This window comes from Octopus bimaculoides, chromosome 22, assembly GCF_046866305.1.
Source record: "Octopus bimaculoides isolate indiv1 chromosome 22, ASM4686630v1, whole genome shotgun sequence".
Classification (NCBI taxonomy): Eukaryota; Metazoa; Mollusca; class Cephalopoda; order Octopoda; family Octopodidae; genus Octopus; species Octopus bimaculoides.
Genome location: NC_142949.1, coordinates 31,572,820 through 31,592,819, shown reverse-complemented (window position 1 = coordinate 31,592,819; position 20,000 = coordinate 31,572,820). Strand labels below are relative to the sequence as shown.

At 34.4% G+C, this 20,000-nt stretch overlaps 1 protein-coding gene across 1 annotated transcript; it reads left to right on the top strand.

Moving 5' to 3' along the window:
- Nucleotides 1-8,711: 8,711 nt before the first annotated feature.
- LOC106869942 (uncharacterized) lies at nt 8,712-18,340 on the top strand. Its single transcript, XM_089339792.1, has 7 exons — nt 8,712-8,845; nt 11,682-12,238; nt 15,076-15,235; nt 16,310-16,391; nt 16,706-16,869; nt 17,032-17,126; nt 18,263-18,340. Exons 2-7 carry the CDS (start codon nt 12,022-12,024, stop codon nt 18,328-18,330), a joined length of 786 nt encoding a protein of 261 aa, XP_089195918.1. The 5' UTR covers nt 8,712-8,845; nt 11,682-12,021; the 3' UTR covers nt 18,331-18,340.
- The last annotated feature ends 1,660 nt before the right edge of the window (nt 18,341-20,000 follow it).

The window sequence follows — 20,000 nt, the reverse complement described above, 5'->3', positions numbered from 1 at the left end:
CACACACACACACACACACACACATACACACACACGCGCATATATACATATAATATAAATGATATATAATATATGCATATATACATACATATATGTACATACCTACATATATATGTATATATACGTGCATATATGGGTACAGGACATAAAAATAACGTTAAACACAATGAGAAACGGAAACATAGAAAACGAACTTTTTTTCGAACAACGAAAAAAAAACAAACAGAGAAACGGGACAGGCAACATAAAGAGTATACCCCTTCATCAGTTGTCCCTGTTTCATTTACTCTGCGTTTCGAACGTAGGGACAATACGCGACTTCGTTGAAACAGTCCTTCCCGCACTCGTCTTCGTCTTTTGCTTTTTTTTTTATAAATTCTCACTACATATGTATGTATGTATGTATGTATGCATGTATGTTTGTATGTATTTATTTATGACTTCTTCCTCTTTGACGCCTGTTGATATAATCCTAAAGATGTTTTCTGTAGGAACTTCTTGTTCGTTACATCTATGGTGCCTGTTAGTAAGCTTCCGGTATGATGCCGATTTACAAGAGATATCTCTACCTATTCCATTTCAGACGGTTGAGTAAAATATATTTTCCTGGCGGCAATACTAATTTAAAATGTATAACGCACTAGAAATTAGAAATGTTTTCGTTGTTCCACAAGGTATAATATGCCAATCATTGACACACACACACACACACATACGAATATATATATATGTATATATATATATATATATATATATATATATATATATATATATATATATATATATATCATAGAAGTACGAGATATAATTATTTCTTTAAAGTATTCAGTTATATTTACTGTATTCGTATATTTCGTTTTATATGTAATGATACATATATACTTCATTTACATTATTTACATTTGACGGATATTTATATATTATTTATATATGTATATATATCAGCAAAGTCTAGCCACAAATCACCACTAACAAGAAACCATAAAGTTAGTGATATATCGTCACTATCAAGTTATACAGATTTGTAGCTAGCATATCATGAAAAATGGTGAAGCTCTACATTCCCACCACAATAAATAATATTTCATATTTCATCAGTTGTTTATCTGAAAACATGAAGCAAAAACAACAAATAAATTTTTGCTACATTTTTGTTGCTCAGTGAAAGAAATAGAGTGACGCTCATTATTCGGAGCGTCTGTGACTGATGCGAGCAAGTTCCACGAGATCATATTTTTGCTGTCGGGTATTTGAAAAGAACAGTTGTTTAATGCCTTATAAGTCCTGTTTGAAAAAGACTGAAGTCATAGATATTAAATCCGTGACCCTCTCGGGCCTGGGGTGTTATACACTAATTCATCGACTATCGGCGGCATTACGTTCCAAAACCTTTACAGAAATAATTAAAATCTAAAAAAATATAAATACCCATCGGTCCCAGAAACCTGGATATACTGAGGAGTCGGCGATATAAATTTATTAGCTAGAAAAATCCGCGATGTACTGAGATCGCGATAGGTGAACCGTGATATGGCGAAGGATTATTGTATAGTCTTCCCTGTCATATTTTTAAGAAGGTTGGGTGTAAAATTAAGGAGATTTAACAGTAGTTTCTCACAGGTTAAATGATCACGTATAGTCAGTCGCCTTCACAATATTTTGTTCGTGAAGAGAATATTTTGTTGTTTGTTCCTTCTCGAGCAATGCCTGGCTTGTAAGGGCCGGTTTCCCAGTTTCATTGGCGTATAGGTTTCCCACCTGCACGGGTGCCGGTCCGTCACAGGTGAGCTGATAGATGCAGGAAGAAAGAGCGAGAGAAATGTGTGGTGAAAGAGTCAGCAGAAGTTCGCCATTACCTTCTACCGGAGCCGCGTGGAGCTTAGGTGTTTCGCTCATAAACACACCCAGTGCACGGTATGAGATTCGAACCCACGATTCCTGGACAGCGGTTCCGGTGCTCTAACCACTAGGCCATGTACATCCACAATCAAACTTACTATTTGACTGGAATTTTATAAGGACGAAAAATATATATGGCGTCAGCATGATTTGAACTCAGAACACATTCAGAAATAACTAAATGGTAAAACAATATGTTTTCTCAAATGTACCACATTCCAACAAATGACGCGTACCAAGAGAATTCACCATCACAAAAAATGTAGGTTTACACAGAACACGGGAAACGGTACGAATTCGCCATTTCCATGGTTCCATTGATTCAGCCTATACTAGAATATTAAACAATAATTATATTATCTTCTAATATACGAAGTGTATGAAGTATTCTATGCATTATATTCAGGCATGTATTTAACTCTAGGACAATTTGGATCAGAAAGACACTTTCTGTGTTATGTGCGTGTATGTGTGTATGTGTGTGCGTGTGTGTGTATGTGTATCTCCTCGTGTTTCTTTTCGTAAATATGTATGTATGTATGTATGCATGCTTGCATATGTGTATGCATATATATATATATATATATATATATATATATATATATATATATATATATATATATATATATATATGTGTGTGTGTGTGTATGTATATATATATATGTATATATATATATGTATATGTATATATATATATATATATATATATATATATATATATATATATATATATATATATATATATATATATATATATATATATATATATATATGTATAAGTATATATATATATATATATATATATATATATATATATGCATATATGTATATGCATATAAATGTATATATATATATATATATATATATATACATACATATATTTATGCATGTATATATCTATGTGTGTGTATGTGCGTGTATATGTATGCATATATATACACATATATATATATATATATATATATATATATATATATATATATATATATATATATATATATATATATATATATATAGATGTAGGTATGTACTTATATGTATGGATATATGGATATATTTATATATATATATATATATATATATATATATATATATATATTGTTTTCTCATATATTTATATTTCTTGTTCTTCTCTAATATTCTTTCATAACGTAATCTCTTTTTTATTCTTCCTTTCTTCTCCTCCTCGTCCTTTTCCCCCCTCTTTTCTCTCTATATGTACGAGAGTGTAGATGCTGTACACACTCCATGTCAAAGTCCCATATCATAAAATCAAAACCAAAAGGAAGACACTTGGTTTTTTTTTTTATTCTTTTACCTCAGATCAACCGAAAATAGATTCAGTCTATGAACCAACACGTATCACGTGATGCTCCATCTTAAACATCACCAAATAGCAGTCCCACGAGGGAGCCCCGAAAGACCTCGTTATCCGCGCTCACAGACATACTGACATTCGTATGCACACGAGCACACAATCCTTACCACCCTTTTACACAAGCAAAACACCAACAACAATTGCAAGAAGACATTAAATCTAGAATATAAAAAAATATTCTAAGTCTGATATTGGAATGTTCATAGCAAGAAATACTGCCAATTCCGTTTATTTGGATATTTAATTTTTTCTTTTCTTTTTCTGCCTGCTTTAAAAATGTTATTACAAGTTCAATTGAATTCGTTAAGAGTTTTTTTTTTTTTTTTTTTTTGGGAGTGGCTTCAATTAATTTAGTTGACTTTTGTGAATAAAACAGTTGAACAGATGAAAATATTGATCCGTGTAAACTTTATTCATTTTCACGAAACCTTTATAGTTTGAGAACGTTGGCTCTTAATTTAGGTAAATATCTATGTGAAGGGAAGGTATGTGATCTTTGTAAGTTTCTTTGCATATGTCTGATTAATGTACGTACACTCGACGAGACTTCCTCTGCGTGATTTCTTGACCTGTTAGAAATAGCAACTAAATTACATTCAGATTGACAATTTTGACGAGTCCCTTAACCCTTCGGGATTCGATCTTACTTTGCATCAATCGATACAGCATTTTACAATTGCTCACCGGCATATTTGCAGCGGTTCATAAAGAGAGAGAGGTAAGTTCGGAAATACGTATTTACATAAGCGCTGCCATTTATGTATGGTCTCGTCATGCGGTTCGTCATAGAATTTGGTTAATCGCTTCTATCAATTAAGATTAGACAAATTATGCTTAATGACATTTTATATATTCATACATGAACAGATATATACCTGTACGTACGAATACTCTCTTTCTCTCTCTTTCTCTCTCCCTCACACACACACACATGTAATATAATTTGTGTGTGCAACCGTATATCTATATATATGTATGTATATGGATATATATGTGTGTGTGTGTATCTGTGTGTGTATACACATATATATATATATAATTGTATGTATATGTGTACATGTGTATGAATGTGTGTGTGTGTGTGTGTGTGTGTGAGTGTGTGTGTAATGAGCATCTCCTTATTTAATTTCTGTTTTGTTTTTTTGTCAGCCATGTTACATTTTGTGTTATGAAAAAGACTTTTTCACTCCGGTGAAGTTATAAAAATTGGCCTCCAATTTAATAGTCCAAAGCTGTTAATTTTAGTTAAAGCTGCCGATTTGTACTTAACTCTTAGACAATTGGATGCCATTATCAGAAATAAAGAATGTTATTACAATTAACATTTAGTGCCATTATTATAGAATTTGCTATTGGCAGCGGTTTAATGGAATTTGTTACTTGTGAAGCGGGGTGGGGGTTCTGGGGGGATAGAAGTGAATGTGTTGATGGTGATGGTGCTACTGCTGGCGCTGGTGATGGTGAGACGCTATTAGTGGGGGTCGCCTTAAAACTGAAGAAGCTGAAATTAAAAGAGAAAGGACGTTCACACAGAATAATTAAAACATATCAATGGTGTTACCATAATGCGTGCTAACCAGCTAGGATAATTTTTATCAAAATCGATTCACAGAAAAACGAGAAATCCTAAATTTCACTCCTATGCCATTAGCATGGTTCTGGGAGTGAGTGTGTTTGTGTATATATATATATATATATATGTGTGTGTGTGTGTGTGTGTGTGTGTGTATCTATCTATCTATCTATCTATCTATCTATCTATCTATCTATCTATCTATCCATCTATCTATCTTACTGTTATAGTTTCTGTAATGACAATATTGACCAAGGCTACCGTGGTCTTTTCCGTAGGCTTTTCTTTCCACGGCTAAACCTAAACTGTCCTCCCCTCTTTTTACACGAGAACATTACTGTGTGATACACGATCCCTATTGATCGCTTTTTTTTTTCTTTTCTCGACCCCTTTTGATCGAACTCCCCCCCTTTTTCCCTTCCTACGATCCCTTTTGATCGACACACCCGTATTGTTTTTTTGGGGTTTTTTTGTTTTTTTCCTTCCCTCTCCCCAAAAGAAAAGCTCTACATTGTATCTGTCCCATCTTTGTTGAGCCCTGTGTGGCTAATAAAAGAAATGTATCTATCTATCTATCTATCTATCTATCTATCTATCTATATGTATATATATATTTCGTTTTGGGATTTGATTTGCAAGATTCTTTATGTGAGTTCGTGTGTTGAAGCATATTCTGTTGTGTCTGGGGAGAGTCATTTCTCTTTTAGCGCCTTATAATTTAACGCACTCACTGGTAAAATTTCCACTTATTTATTTTTTATTTTATTTTTTATTTTTCAAAAATGTTCGTTGCATCTTGCAAAATGTAGTGAAAAGGTCGCAAGACGCAACGAAAATTTTAGAAAAATGAAAAAAAGAAATAAAAAAAGAAAGAAGTGGAAATTTTACCGGCGAATGTGTTAAGTTATAAGGCACTGAAAGAGAATGACTCTCCCCAGACACAATATATATATGTATATATATATATATATATATATATATATATATATATATATATATATATATATATATATATACATATATATAGTGAATTCTCCTTTTATATATATATATATATATATATATATATATATATATATATATATATATTGAAACATTTCAACCCAGTTTTCCTCTGCTAAATCCATTCACAAGCAATTGGTCAGTCCCGGGCTATAGCAGAAGGCACTTACCTAAGGCGCCGCACCGTGGGACTGAACCTAAAGCCTTGTGACTACAAAGAGAGCTTCTTCTCCACACAACCACGCCTGGTAATGATATTGATTTGAATGTTGTGTTTTGTTTTGGCGAGTTTTGTTTTCTTTCAGTTGTAGCTGTTGTTGCTGCCACTGCTGCTGTTGTTGTCGTCGCTGTTGTTGTAGCTGTTGTTGTTGCTGCTGATATTGTTGTTGTTGTTGTTGCTGTTGTTGTTGTTGTTGTTGTTGTTGTTTTTGTTGTTAATGTATTACCTACCCCATATTGAGCCAACAGACCATTAGCGGCAAGTTGACAACTTTATTATTTCCTGAAAGTTAGAATGAAACAAACGTTTATGATGTCATCGAATTAGGAATACTATTTAGACGTGTAAGGACAATCAGTTGACAGTAGTAGTAGTAGTAGTAGTAGTAGTAGTAGTAGTAGTAGTAGTAGTAGGGACAGCAGTGGCGGTAGAAAACATAATCAGACAGAGTGATTTCTGCATTATGGACAAGAATAAAAATACTGAGTCGAACTGGCATTGGGGTCCCTGAGCCATGCCACATTACTTGTAAAAGTCAAGACAGTCGAAATGCCACAACCCGAGGTACTGACGATTGTGCCAACTCGTCGCCTTTGTAGACATAGGACCTTCCAACAGCCACCTTCTTGACCACCTCCTCCAGACACTTGATTGAGGCTGTGGGAAGATGAATGGAAGCATAACGTCGCCATCAATAATGATCACTCCAAACATCCTGATGTCGACTGGATGTTATATTTTTATCGCTCTCGGTACATGTCCCCACATTGCACTCTCTTCAGATTCACATCCAAACGCCCTTAGCTTCCGGCACGAATGCCAAGCAGTACAGCATGTCGTTTCCAAATTTCTGGGAGAGTGAATTGCCTCATGGTGCTGTTTTTCTCACAGACAATGTCCAACTGACCCTACTATAATGTGTAGTCGACAAAATCAAAATCAAACATTGCGCATGCACGAAATTAAAGATATAAAATGGCGACAATTCACCCATCGCATCCTGAGTATATGTGTCCGCGGGGCGTCAGCGAGCTGGCAGAGTCGTTAGTACGTCGAATAAAATGTTTAGTGGCACTTCGACCTCATTTATGTTATGAGTTCAAATTCCGACGACGTCGACTTTGCTTTTCATTCTTTCGGAGTCGATAAAATATGGACCAGTTGAGCACTGGGTTCGATGTAATCGACTTGGCCCCTCCCACAAAATTTCAAGTATTGTGCCTATAGTAGAAGGGATCATATATATATATATATATATATATATGGGGAGGAGAGAGAGAGGGAGAGCGTGTAGGTGCATATGTGTGTGTGTTTGTGTGTGTGTATGTTTGTGTGTATGCGTATTTCACTTTTTCATTTAGCCTCACTGTCTTTCACTTTCTGTCACTGTTACTCCACTCCCTGACTCTTAATTTTGTCTCATAATCTGTCACTCTCTGACTCATGTATATCCTAACTCTCTCACGCCCTCATTCCTTCTCTCACTCACTTAAGGGTAGAATAATTAAACAGACTCGGCACAATACTCAAGTAAAGAAGCAAAATGAACAAAAGACCAAAAAAGAAATATTAAAAAATAACCCATCCTCAAAGACCTCTCGACTGTTTTAATGACGATAAAATACGTTTATGTATTTCTCTGTATAATAATGTTGATCTTCTGTAGCAACGCCATTCAATTGGCTGACTATATTTTTCAAGATCTGTCTAATAAAGTGTGCATGTAGGTAGGGGTAGACACACACACACACACACACACACACACACACACACACACACTAATGAAGCAGTGTATGGCCTTTCAATTAGTCTGTGAGATGTGTGTACACACATATACATCTACACACACACACACACACACACACACACACACATATATATATATATATATATATATATATATATATATATATATATATATATATATATATATATATATGTATATATGTATATATGCATATGTGTGTGTGTGTGTGACTGTATGGAGGTATATATATATATATATATATATAGATATATGCATATATACATATATATATATATATATATATATATATACATGCATACATATATACATACATAGTAGAAGACTTTGCACAAGGTGCTACACAGTAGGACATGCACGCGCGTGTATATTTTGCAGTGTAGATGGATATATATGCTTGTTTGAATTTTAGGATTAGATGCATTTACACAGCCATTCCTAATATTCCGATTATAAAGGCATGTCGGCTGTTTTTAACATTTCAAGGTTTGTGTATATATACATATATATACATACATATATATATATATATATACATATATTCATACATATATACGTACATCCATCTGTGTGTCTGTGTCTGCCTGTCTGTCTATTTGCACTTTTGTCTGTGTGTGTTTGTGTGTAACTGTGTGTGTGTGTGTGTGTGTGTGTGTGTGTGTGTGTGTGTGTGTGTGTGTGTGTGTATGTAAAACCTAGCTAAAATCTTAACATACCCTGCCGGAAGTTTCTCCTCGAAACCACAAGTGTAGAAGGACAGTTAAGTTGACTTCCTTTTTGTTTTGATGTGACGTCAACTTTAACTCCTCTTTTTCTTCCCAAACTTCTTAAACACGTGCAAAGTCTCTTGTTCACATACACGCGCATATACATACATACATACATACATACATACATACATACATACATACATACATACATACATACATACACATCATATGCTGAAATTAATTTGTTGCTTTTCTCAGTTCCTCTTTATAGTTGGTCGTTTACATCGCTTTGTTGACGGTAAGTATTTTCCATATTTTTCTATGATATATATAAGACAACATTTTGTATTCATAATACAATAATGATAATTTTTGTTAAATGAGACACTGTGTATAACATCACTATCTGGAAAAAATGCTAGTTAAATAGCCTTCAGTGCGTACTTCTAACATTTGATAATGTCGCTATTGGTTCAGTCTCTCTGATTTTTAAGATATAGTAGGCATGGATGAAGCGACATTTTCTTGCATCGACTCAGTCACGTTTGTTCTAGAGTTCAGCGATTATGGTTTGAAATTTCGGCCCAAGGGCCAGCAGTTTTTGAAGAGGTAGGAGATAACCGATTACACGACTCGAGTACTTAACTGAAAAGTTGAAAGACAAATTTAATCTTGACGCAATTTGAATTCAGAATGCAGAGAACCGGGCGATACGCCGCTAAGCATTTTGTCCGAAATACAAACGAATCTTCCAACTAGTTACACTATTTAGAAGAAGAAAAATCACAATAATTCCTTCTAATTTTGGCACAAGGCTAGCAATTTTAGGAGATGTAAATAGTTGATTAAATTGACCCCAGCGTTGAACCGGTACATTTCATAGTAACCCCGGAAAGAGGACTGGTAAAATCGTCTTCAGAAAATTTAAACGCACAGTGTATAGAGCCGTGAAACTGCCGCATGGTTCGGAATGCTCCCGATTCTGTCAGTTCAGGAGCAGAACTATTTAAATGTTGGTAGGTGAGGAACACGTGCAAGTTTCTATTTATTTATTTAGTTACCTTCTGAGTTCTATCTTTCAATCTCATTCTAATTTCGAATTCTGCAAGAGGTGATTTTACTTAGTATGTAAGCCTGCGACGGTCAAATATAGCCATACACCTATGATGCTAGGAATCGTTGTTCTTGTTCTAGATCGTCTATTCATCAATATGAGAATACATCCTTAACGATATTTATGATTTATGCTCAAAGTTGCCATATCATATGATATCATATTCTTCATACTGACTACGACAGGATATAATAAACACACACACACACACACACATATATATATATATATATATATATATATATACACACACACACACATACATATATAAATGCATATATATCTACATATATGTAAGTAATGTATGTATATATAATGCATAAAATATATATATATATATATATATTCGTGAAAGATATATATGTCTATATGTATACTTATATATATATATATATATATATATATATATATATATATATATATATATATATATATATATATATATATATATATATATATATATATGTACATATATATATATATATATATACGACGGACTTCTTTCAGTTTCCGTCTATTATATCCACTGACAAGGCTTTGGTCGGCTATAGTTGAAGACACTTGCCCGGAGTGCCATGTAGCCGAAATAGAACCCGGAACAATGTGATTGAGAAGCAAGCTTCTTACCACACACCCACTCCTGCGCCTATACACATATATATATATATATATATATATATATATATATATATATATATATATATATATATATATATATATATATATATATATATATATATATATATATATATATATATATATATATATATATATATATATATATATATATATATATATATGTATATATATATATATATATATATATATATATATATATATATATATATATATATAATATATATATATATATGTATAAATTATAAATCAAATAACTAATGTATATAATATATGAATATGCATATATATATATATAATGAATATGTGTGGGTTCATTGGTGTACATGCTTAGCTTCCGCAGTACTAAATGTTATTTCCTGTAATTCATTTTGTTACACGTCTAATCTGATACATTTACGCAGTGAAACGTGTGTATGTGTGTGTATGAGAGTGTCTGCTTTATTAAGTGTATGTGTTTCTAATAATTCATGATGATGTATATATGTGTATGTAGAAATGTTTATATACGTACATACAAATATGTTTAGATAGATAGATAGACAGACAGACAGACAGATAGATAGATAGATAGATAGATAGATAGATAGACAGACAGACAGGCATATTTACACGTATATTTATGTGTACGTTAATATATATATGAATGTATACCTGAATATAATGCATATTTATCCTATATACATGTGTGTGTGCGTGTGCGAGTGTCTACTACTAAAGCTTCAGGCTGACCAAAGCCTTGTGAGTGGACTTGGTACATAGAAACTGAAAGAAGCCCGTCGTATATATATATACATATATATATATATACATATATATATATATATATATATATATATATATATATATATATATATATATATATATATATATATATATATATATATATATTTATATATATATATATATATATATATATGTATATATATATGTATATATATATATATATATATATATATATATATATATATATATATATATATATATATATATATGTATATATATATATATATATATATATATATATATATATATATATGTTTATGTGTGTGTGTTTGTGTTTGTCCCCCACCATCGATTCACAACCGATGTTGGTCTTTTTACGTCCCCGTAATTTAGCAATTCGGCAAAAGAGACCGTTAGGACAAGTACTAGGCTTACAAATAATAAGACTTGGGGGCGATTTGTTCAATTAAAGGCGGTGCTCCAGCATGGCCGCAGTCAAAATGACTGAAACAAGTAAAAGAATAAAAGAATTTAAAAAAAGGTTTTATATGTATGTGTGAACATAGGAAATGGTATGTCTGTGTTTGTGTATGTGTTTGTGTAATTTGAACCCAACTTTATGAGTAATTATCTAAGATATATATTATATATTGTCCAGGTGGATTACCAGAAACAGCAACAAAGAACATATAAATGCCACAGAGAAAGAAATACAAAGCATAACGGATACATTGAGAATAAAAGAACGAGAAAATGGTAACCGGAACAATATCTCCAGTAGCAAGAATATGTAGAAGAATAATCACATAATTCGTAACAACAGTAAAAATAGTAATAGCAACAAAAAATTTCATTCAACATAAAATACTCCCTCTTTGTGAGAAACAAAATCTCCCACCATCCCCACAAGGACAACAGCAGCCTTTTCACACTACCAACAGCCACTTATATCACTGACATAGACAAAAGAAGAGGAAGAGAGAAAATTTAACTGAATTATGATGAAGCGAAATGTTGATGATGACGAGGAAGAGGACGAGGAGGAATACGACAAGTGTATAGAGATGCAGGAATTGTCATTAGAAGGAAAATGTGATAATATTAGTGAGATCGCAGAGAAGACCAAAATGGACAGCAAGAAGAGACACCAGTCTTTGTCGTCGATAAATCTGGACGGAAGTAACCAAAACCTTATAAAGCTTCCTTACCTTTCGGGTAACTGATATTTAATTTATAAGTACTTACACATATATTCATACCGGTATATATATATATATATAAATCAAAGGTACACGCACACATACACATACACACACACATACACGTATGTGAATATCCACATTGTCCATCTGTTTTTATTTATTTATTTATTTTTAACCTCTCTATCAACCTGCTCCTTGCGTGATCCGAAGTATATTATGTTCCGTATATTTAATACAATGAACGTTTCTTGATATACCCAAGGTGTAGTGATGTATTCAGTCGGGTTCAATTAATTGTAAACGTAACCTGAGTATCTTTCTGGTGTGGCGTAGCGTAGCGTGACGTAGCGTGCCGTAACACGGTGTAGCGCAGCGTAGCATGGCGTAGCATGGCGTAGCATGGCGTAGCATGGCGTAGCATGGCGTAGCGTGGCGTAGCATGGCGTTGTGTGGCGTAGCATGGCGTAGCATGGCGTAGCATGGCGTAGCATGGCGTAGCATGGCGTAGCGTGGCGTAGCATGGCGTAGCATGGCGTAGCATGGCGTAGCATGGCGTAGCGTGGCGTAGCGTGGCGTAGCATGGCGTAGCATGGCGTAGCATGGCGTAGCATGGCGTAGCATGGCGTAGCATGGCGTAGCGTGGCGTAGCATGGCGTAGCATGGCGTAGCATGGCGTAGCATGGCGTAGCATGGCGTAGCATGGCGTAGCGTGGCGTAGCATGGCGTAGCGTGGCGTAGCATGGCGTAGCATGGCGTAGCATGGCGTAGCATGGCGTAGCGTGGCGTAGCATGGCGTAGCGTGGCGTAGCATGGCGTAGCATGGCGTAGCATGGCGTAGCATGGCGTAGCATGGCGTAGCATGGCGTAGCATGGCGTAGCATGGCGTAGCGTGGCGTAGCATGGCGTAGCATGGCGTAGCATGGCGTAGCATGGCGTAGCATGGCGTAGCATGGCGTAGCATGGCGTAGCATGGCGTAGCGTGGCGTAGCATGGCGTAGCATGGCGTAGCATGGCGTAGCATGGCGTAGCATGGCGTAGCGTGGCGTAGCATGGCGTAGCGTGGCGTAGCATGGCGTAGCATGGCGTAGCATGGCGTAGCATGGCGTAGCATGGCGTAGCATGGCGTAGCATGGCGTAGCGTGGCGTAGCATGGCGTAGCATGGCGTAGCATGGCGTAGCATGGCGTAGCATGGCGTAGCATGGCGTAGCGTGGCGTAGCATGGCGTAGCGTGGCGTAGCATGGCGTAGCATGGCGTAGCATGGCGTAGCATGGCGTAGCATGGCGTAGCATGGCGTAGCATGGCGTAGCATGGCGTAGCATGGCGTAGCATGGCGTAGCGTGGCGTAGCATGGCGTAGCGTGGCGTAGCATGGCGTAGCATGGCGTAGCATGGCGTAGCATGGCGTAGCATGGCGTAGCGTGGCGTAGCATGGCGTAGCATGGCGTAGCATGGCGTAGCATGGCGTAGCATGGCGTAGCATGGCGTAGCGTGGCGTAGCGTGGCGTAGCATGGCGTAGCATGGCGTAGCATGGCGTAGCATGGCGTAGCATGGCGTAGCGTGGCGTAGCATGGCGTAGCATGGCGTAGCATGGCGTAGCATGGCGTAGCATGGCGTAGCATGGCGTAGCATGGCGTAGCATGGCGTAGCCCGCTGGAACACATCTCAGTTGAAATTCCACCGAGACTTCTGTAACGCCCATTTCACTGCCAATGTCTCACTCTTTGTTATTAAGTTAGATATTAATTTAGATGACAACAAAAAAAAAAGGGAAAGAAAGATGTAATCCGTTACTCATTTATTTATTTATTTGTTCATCTATAAATATGTAGTTATTTATTTATTTGCTTTATTTATTAAAGTAAAAATAAATATTTCCCAAATAATTTTATTCATTGTCACCAGATATAGAAAAGTTAACAAGATATTGTTAATCATTGATTTTTTTAATTGCTGCTATCAATGTTGCTGCTGCTACTACTACCACTACAACCACTACTATTACTACTATTACTACTACTACTACTACTACTACTACTACTTTATTGTAGGTATTTTTTACACGTGAATTAATATATGTATAATGATAGAGATTGTTGTATATAATGTAAACATGTATAAACATGTGCATATATATATATACATATATACATACAAGAATAAGGGCAGGGAATCGTCAATTAATAATAGAATTAATAATTAACAATTTTGCCAAGTAGTTCAGTATGAAAAAACCTTTATCGGTAAAACCATTTATCATCATAAATATACAGGGATTAGCATTGAGTTGCTTCTCCAACATACTGAAAATTTAGAAATAGCAGTCAAAGAACTACTGATTCTAAACTACAAATTTTTCTCTAAACGGATGGCGATATTTATGGTACACATAGAACAAAAAACCGGAGGGAAAGGCATAAACAAAACAAGTCTTTAGTTAATCGGATACGAAATATCGCCATCCGTTTAGAGAAAAATTTGTAGTTTAGAATCAGTAGTTCTTTGACTGCTATTTCTAAATTTTCAGTATGTTGGAGAAGCAACTCAATGCTAATCCCTGTATATTTATGATACATATATACATATATATATATATATATATACATATATATATATATATATATACAGTATATGTGTGCGTGTGTGTGTGTGTGTGTGTGTGTGTGTGTGTGTGTATACTATATGCATACACACATACGTACATATATGTATGTATGTGTATATCATATAATACATGTATACATACATACATGTGTGTGTGTGTGTGTGTGTGTGTGTGTGTGTGTGTGTGTGTGTGTGTGTGTGTGTGTGTAATTATATATAAATGTGTGCATATAATCTCTTTTAACAGGTAATGGCACGGCTTTAAGAACCATGAATGAAGCTGGGAGTTCTCCAGTAGGAAGTCTCGGTAAAACCAGAGAAGAAAGAATCGCCAATTTAGAATGTAAGCCATTGAGAATCCAAAACAAAACCAGGAGACCTTTCTCAGAAATCTACGCAATTGATAGGTAAACGTTCTGCTTATTCGTTGACTGTCTTTTATCTCAATGCTATTTATGCCATATTGTGATTTAGTTAAGTTAGGTGAGTGGTATATTCCGTTGGTGGTCTTCTTTCTGGCGGTTGCCCTTCAACAAACGGTAGAAACTTCCAGGATAAAAACGCCTTTTTGTATCTGTTTTCTGTTAACAGACAATATCTCAGTACGCTTAGACCGCTTATTCAACAGAAGAATAAGGTAAACCCAGTAATACCTGGATTCCAGCCATGAAGCAAAATTATTATGTGTACTAAAATCTGTTTTTAATAGTGTTATTTAGCTAAATTGGTTGGGGACAGCTTAGGGTCTCGGAACGAAGCCCGTTGTTTCCCATATACTCTATTATTCATTTATCATTGATTCATTTAACACGGTATTTTGAGGGATTTCTTTTGGAACCAAACACTTGTGAAAAACGAGAAAGCATGTACCAGTAATTTATTGCGTCCACTGTAACGTACAGCTAGCCTATGCTCTCAACGGAAATGCGTAACCTTATGTTTTCATGTTCAAAATCTATATTATATAAATGTTGCAAATAATTATATAACAAACTGACATCGACAAAACACAAACAGCTATAGATATTCTATACTCGGATATATAGTAAGTCTCACAAAATAATGTGTGTGCGCGCGTGCGCGCATTTGTGTGTACAGATACATATATATATATATATATATATATATATATATATATATATATATATATATATGTATGTATGTATACGTATGTTCGTGTGTGCAGATATATACATATATATATATATAAACATATATATATATATATATCTATATATATATATATATATATATATATATGTATATATATATGCATAGTTATTTGTGTGTACGTGTGTATGTGTGTGTGTATGTCTGTCTGTCTGTTTTATCTATATCGTGTATTTTAATCATGTTACATCTAGAAGACTTTTTGCTGTTTTCTTTGTTATAAATGTCAATATCTTATTACTAATAATTTCGTCAGGTTTTTTTTTTTTTTTTTTTACATATCTCATTTTTCCAATTCTTTGGATTTTCAGATGCAAAATAGTTTGTTTCTTCCTGATGACTCTCGGGATTTGTTCAGCTTTACCTTACAATCTGTTGATCATCACAGATACGGTAAGTCGATGTTAATTTATTATTTTATTTACAATTATATTATATTCCCAGGTATGGTTGTCTAGTTAAGAAACTCGCTTAGCAACCTCGTGGTTTCGTGTTCAGTCCTACTTAACCGTATGCTACTTTGGGCAAGTGTTTTCTAATATAGACTCTGGTCGTCCAATTTCTTGCAAGTGGATTTGGTAAACAGAAACTGAAAGAAGCCCGTCAGACAGTAAAGACAAGTAAATTGAATATAACAAAGCCCGTTATTTATGGATGTTCTACGCATTCTTTCAAACTATTAATTATAGTTTATCATTTTGTTGCAGTATTTTGAGGACTTCCTGGATACCCATGTTAATGCAACTGCCTCCCAGACGATGGCAATAAAAACGTTTCGACCTTATCTTTTAATCACATCAAAAATCCCCGTAGTATTCATAGTATGTTTTAACACATATTATACAAATGGCTGCTGCACAGGTTTAGGAAGGTAAGTGAACAAAATATACTATTATTATTATCATTAGCTGACGATTGTGTATTTTATCACTGTATTGTAAAACGTTTGTTTTATTTGAGAAATAATTATTTCATGAAATATTTGCGATGTTTTTCTTTTTTCCTTATATTTTCCTCTTTCGTGTATCTGTAGAACAGTTTCTTTGAGACGGTTGATTACCATGGTAGTTCTTATGATAATTGCTTCACTTCTGCTGCTCGTTTTTTCCCTCGTCATTGTACAAGAATGTAAGTATTAAATTATTGCCTCCTATCTTGTTTTCGTTGTATAAAAACCGTAGAGAATATATATTGTAATGTTTGCATTTAAATCTGTAATTCTCAAATATCTTTTTACCTATGGGACATTTGATTACTAATTTATGCTGATGGACTTCATAACTATTCCATGTTTAAAAACTGATTTTGTAGATAGGTCTTTCAAAATTCCTATTTTGTTTATCACATTCTCTTGAGTAGGTTGAACAACATAAAATGTGAGACAAAGAAAACTATTTGTTTCTCACAGTACATACATCTAAAGCAATATTTTTTCATGGTCCCATAAAATACTACTACGGACTCAATTTACGTTTTTGCTAGTGTGGACCATCAAACATCTTACATGGGCTCGAAAGGTTGAAGACCACTGGTCAAAATGATATTAGAGAAATATATTAGAGGCGACCATTTCTAAACTTGTTGGAATTTGTGATTGTGATGATGATACCTGTAATAGCGTAGTGGTTGTGATTGGAATGATGGGAATGATTGTAGCTGTTTTTTGGGGTGGTGTCGATGTATTTTTGCTTGAAGAAGCCTCTGCCACTATCATCGGCACCAACAATTGTTCGCATTTCCCAGTTTTTGAAGTTGTAGCCAATGTCAGTAATATAAACATAGCAAATCTTTCACTGTATTGTGTGTGTATACATATAAATATATACACACATACACACACACACACACACACACACATGTATATATATATATATATATATATATACATACATGCATGCATACATACATATATATATATATATATATATATATATATATATATATATATATATATATATATATATATATATATAGAGAGAGAGAGAGAGAGAGAGAGAGAGAGAGAGAGAGAGGGAGTTTAAAATTTACAACAGCTGTTTCGCTAGCATTTATTGATGCAATCTTAGATTACATTAGAACATATATCCACCATCTCCAGGTAAAAATTTTAAGCATGTATAAACAGGCCAGATAAAATCAAAATATGGCCTATTTACCAACTAACATACATGATATATATGTGTGTGTTTGTGTGTGTATGTGTGTGTATGAGCGTTTGTGTGTGAACATGCATTTTTATTCTTTTGTGTTTCCTTTTCTTTTAGGGATGTATATATTTGCATGGTTGTCTTTGCTATTTGTCATATTTTTAAACGGTACGTATGTCATTTGAAATATTTTCTGTCATGTTTTTTAATTTTAATTCCTTTATAGTTTCATAATATTTTAATGCATAAATATATCATAACATATTATAATACATAATTAAGATATATCATTTTATTATATGAAAATATATATGACAAGTGAATGGGTTTAAAAAAATATTGCATGATATCATGACAATTTTTAAGGGGATTTGTAATTTAAATGAAGAAAATTGCGCTAATAGGAGTAGTGAAGTGAGAACTACTATTTCATGAGAGTATAATGATAATAATAATAATAATGATAATGATAATAATAATAATAATAATAATAATAATAATAATAATAATAATAATAATAATAATAATAATAATAATAATAATAATAATGATGATGCTAATAATAATAATAATAATGATAATAATAATAATAATGATAATAAGGACCATTAAAACAACGAACTTAGCACCTGAGCAACTCTGGGCCCCTATAACAACTGAAGAGGTCACCCAGACACTGCAAAGACTAAGCAACTGGAAAGCACCTGGACACGACAAGATCCCCAATTTCTGGTTAAAACACCTGCCAGCAATGCATAAAAAGCTGGCAGAAAACTTTAACAACATAATAGCAGATCCAGAAACAATGCCTGAATGGCTCACAAAAGGGAAAACCATCTTAATCCCCAAATCCACGGAAACGGAGAAACCACAAAACTATAGACCTATAACCTGTCTCCCTACGATCTACAAAGCCTTTACTGCAATAATATCGCAGAGAGTGAGTAAACACCTGGAAAATAACAACCTGTTTCCAGAAGAGCAGAAGGGATGCTGCAAGGGCTCATACGGCTGTAAAGATCAATTATTGATCAATAAAGCCATAACTGAAGACAGCCGCAGAAAGAAGAAAGGCCTCAGTATGGCCTGGGTGGACTACCAAAAGGCTTTCGACAGTGTTCCCCACACGTGGATTCTGGAAACACTAGCCATAAACAAGGTGGCACCAATTATCATAAAATACATAGAGCACTCAATGAACAAATGGCAGACAGTGCTACAGCTCCAAACAAAAGAGGGACTTGTGAAAACGAAAGCCATCCCCATTAGAAGAGGAATATTCCAGGGAGACACGCTCTCTCCACTCCTGTTCTGCCTGGCACTCACACCTCTCACAGAATTGCTAAATAGAACTGGATGCGGTTACAAATGTTATGGAAAAACAGTCAGCCACCTTCTATATATGGATGACCTAAAATTATATGCAAAAAACGACAAAGAGCTAGAAACACTACTACAGACAGTACACGGCTTTACCAAGGAAATAGAAATGAAATTCGGATTAGAAAAATGTGCCAAAGCAACCCTGAAAAGAGGAAAATTAGTTAAAAGTAGCAATATAACACTAGATAAAGCCAATGAAATAAGAGAACTAGACGAAAGCCAACCATATAAGTATTTAGGAGTCAATGAACTAGATAGGATACAACATACACAAATGAAAGAAAAAATAAAGAAAGAGTACTATAGACGAGTTAGATCAATACTAAAAACAGAGCTCAATGCTAAAAACAAGATAATGGGTATCAACACTTTAGCTGTCCCAGTTATAAGCTACAGCTACAACATCCTTAACTGGACACTAAACGAACTATGTAAAATAGACAGGAAAACAAGAAAAATAATGACAGGATAT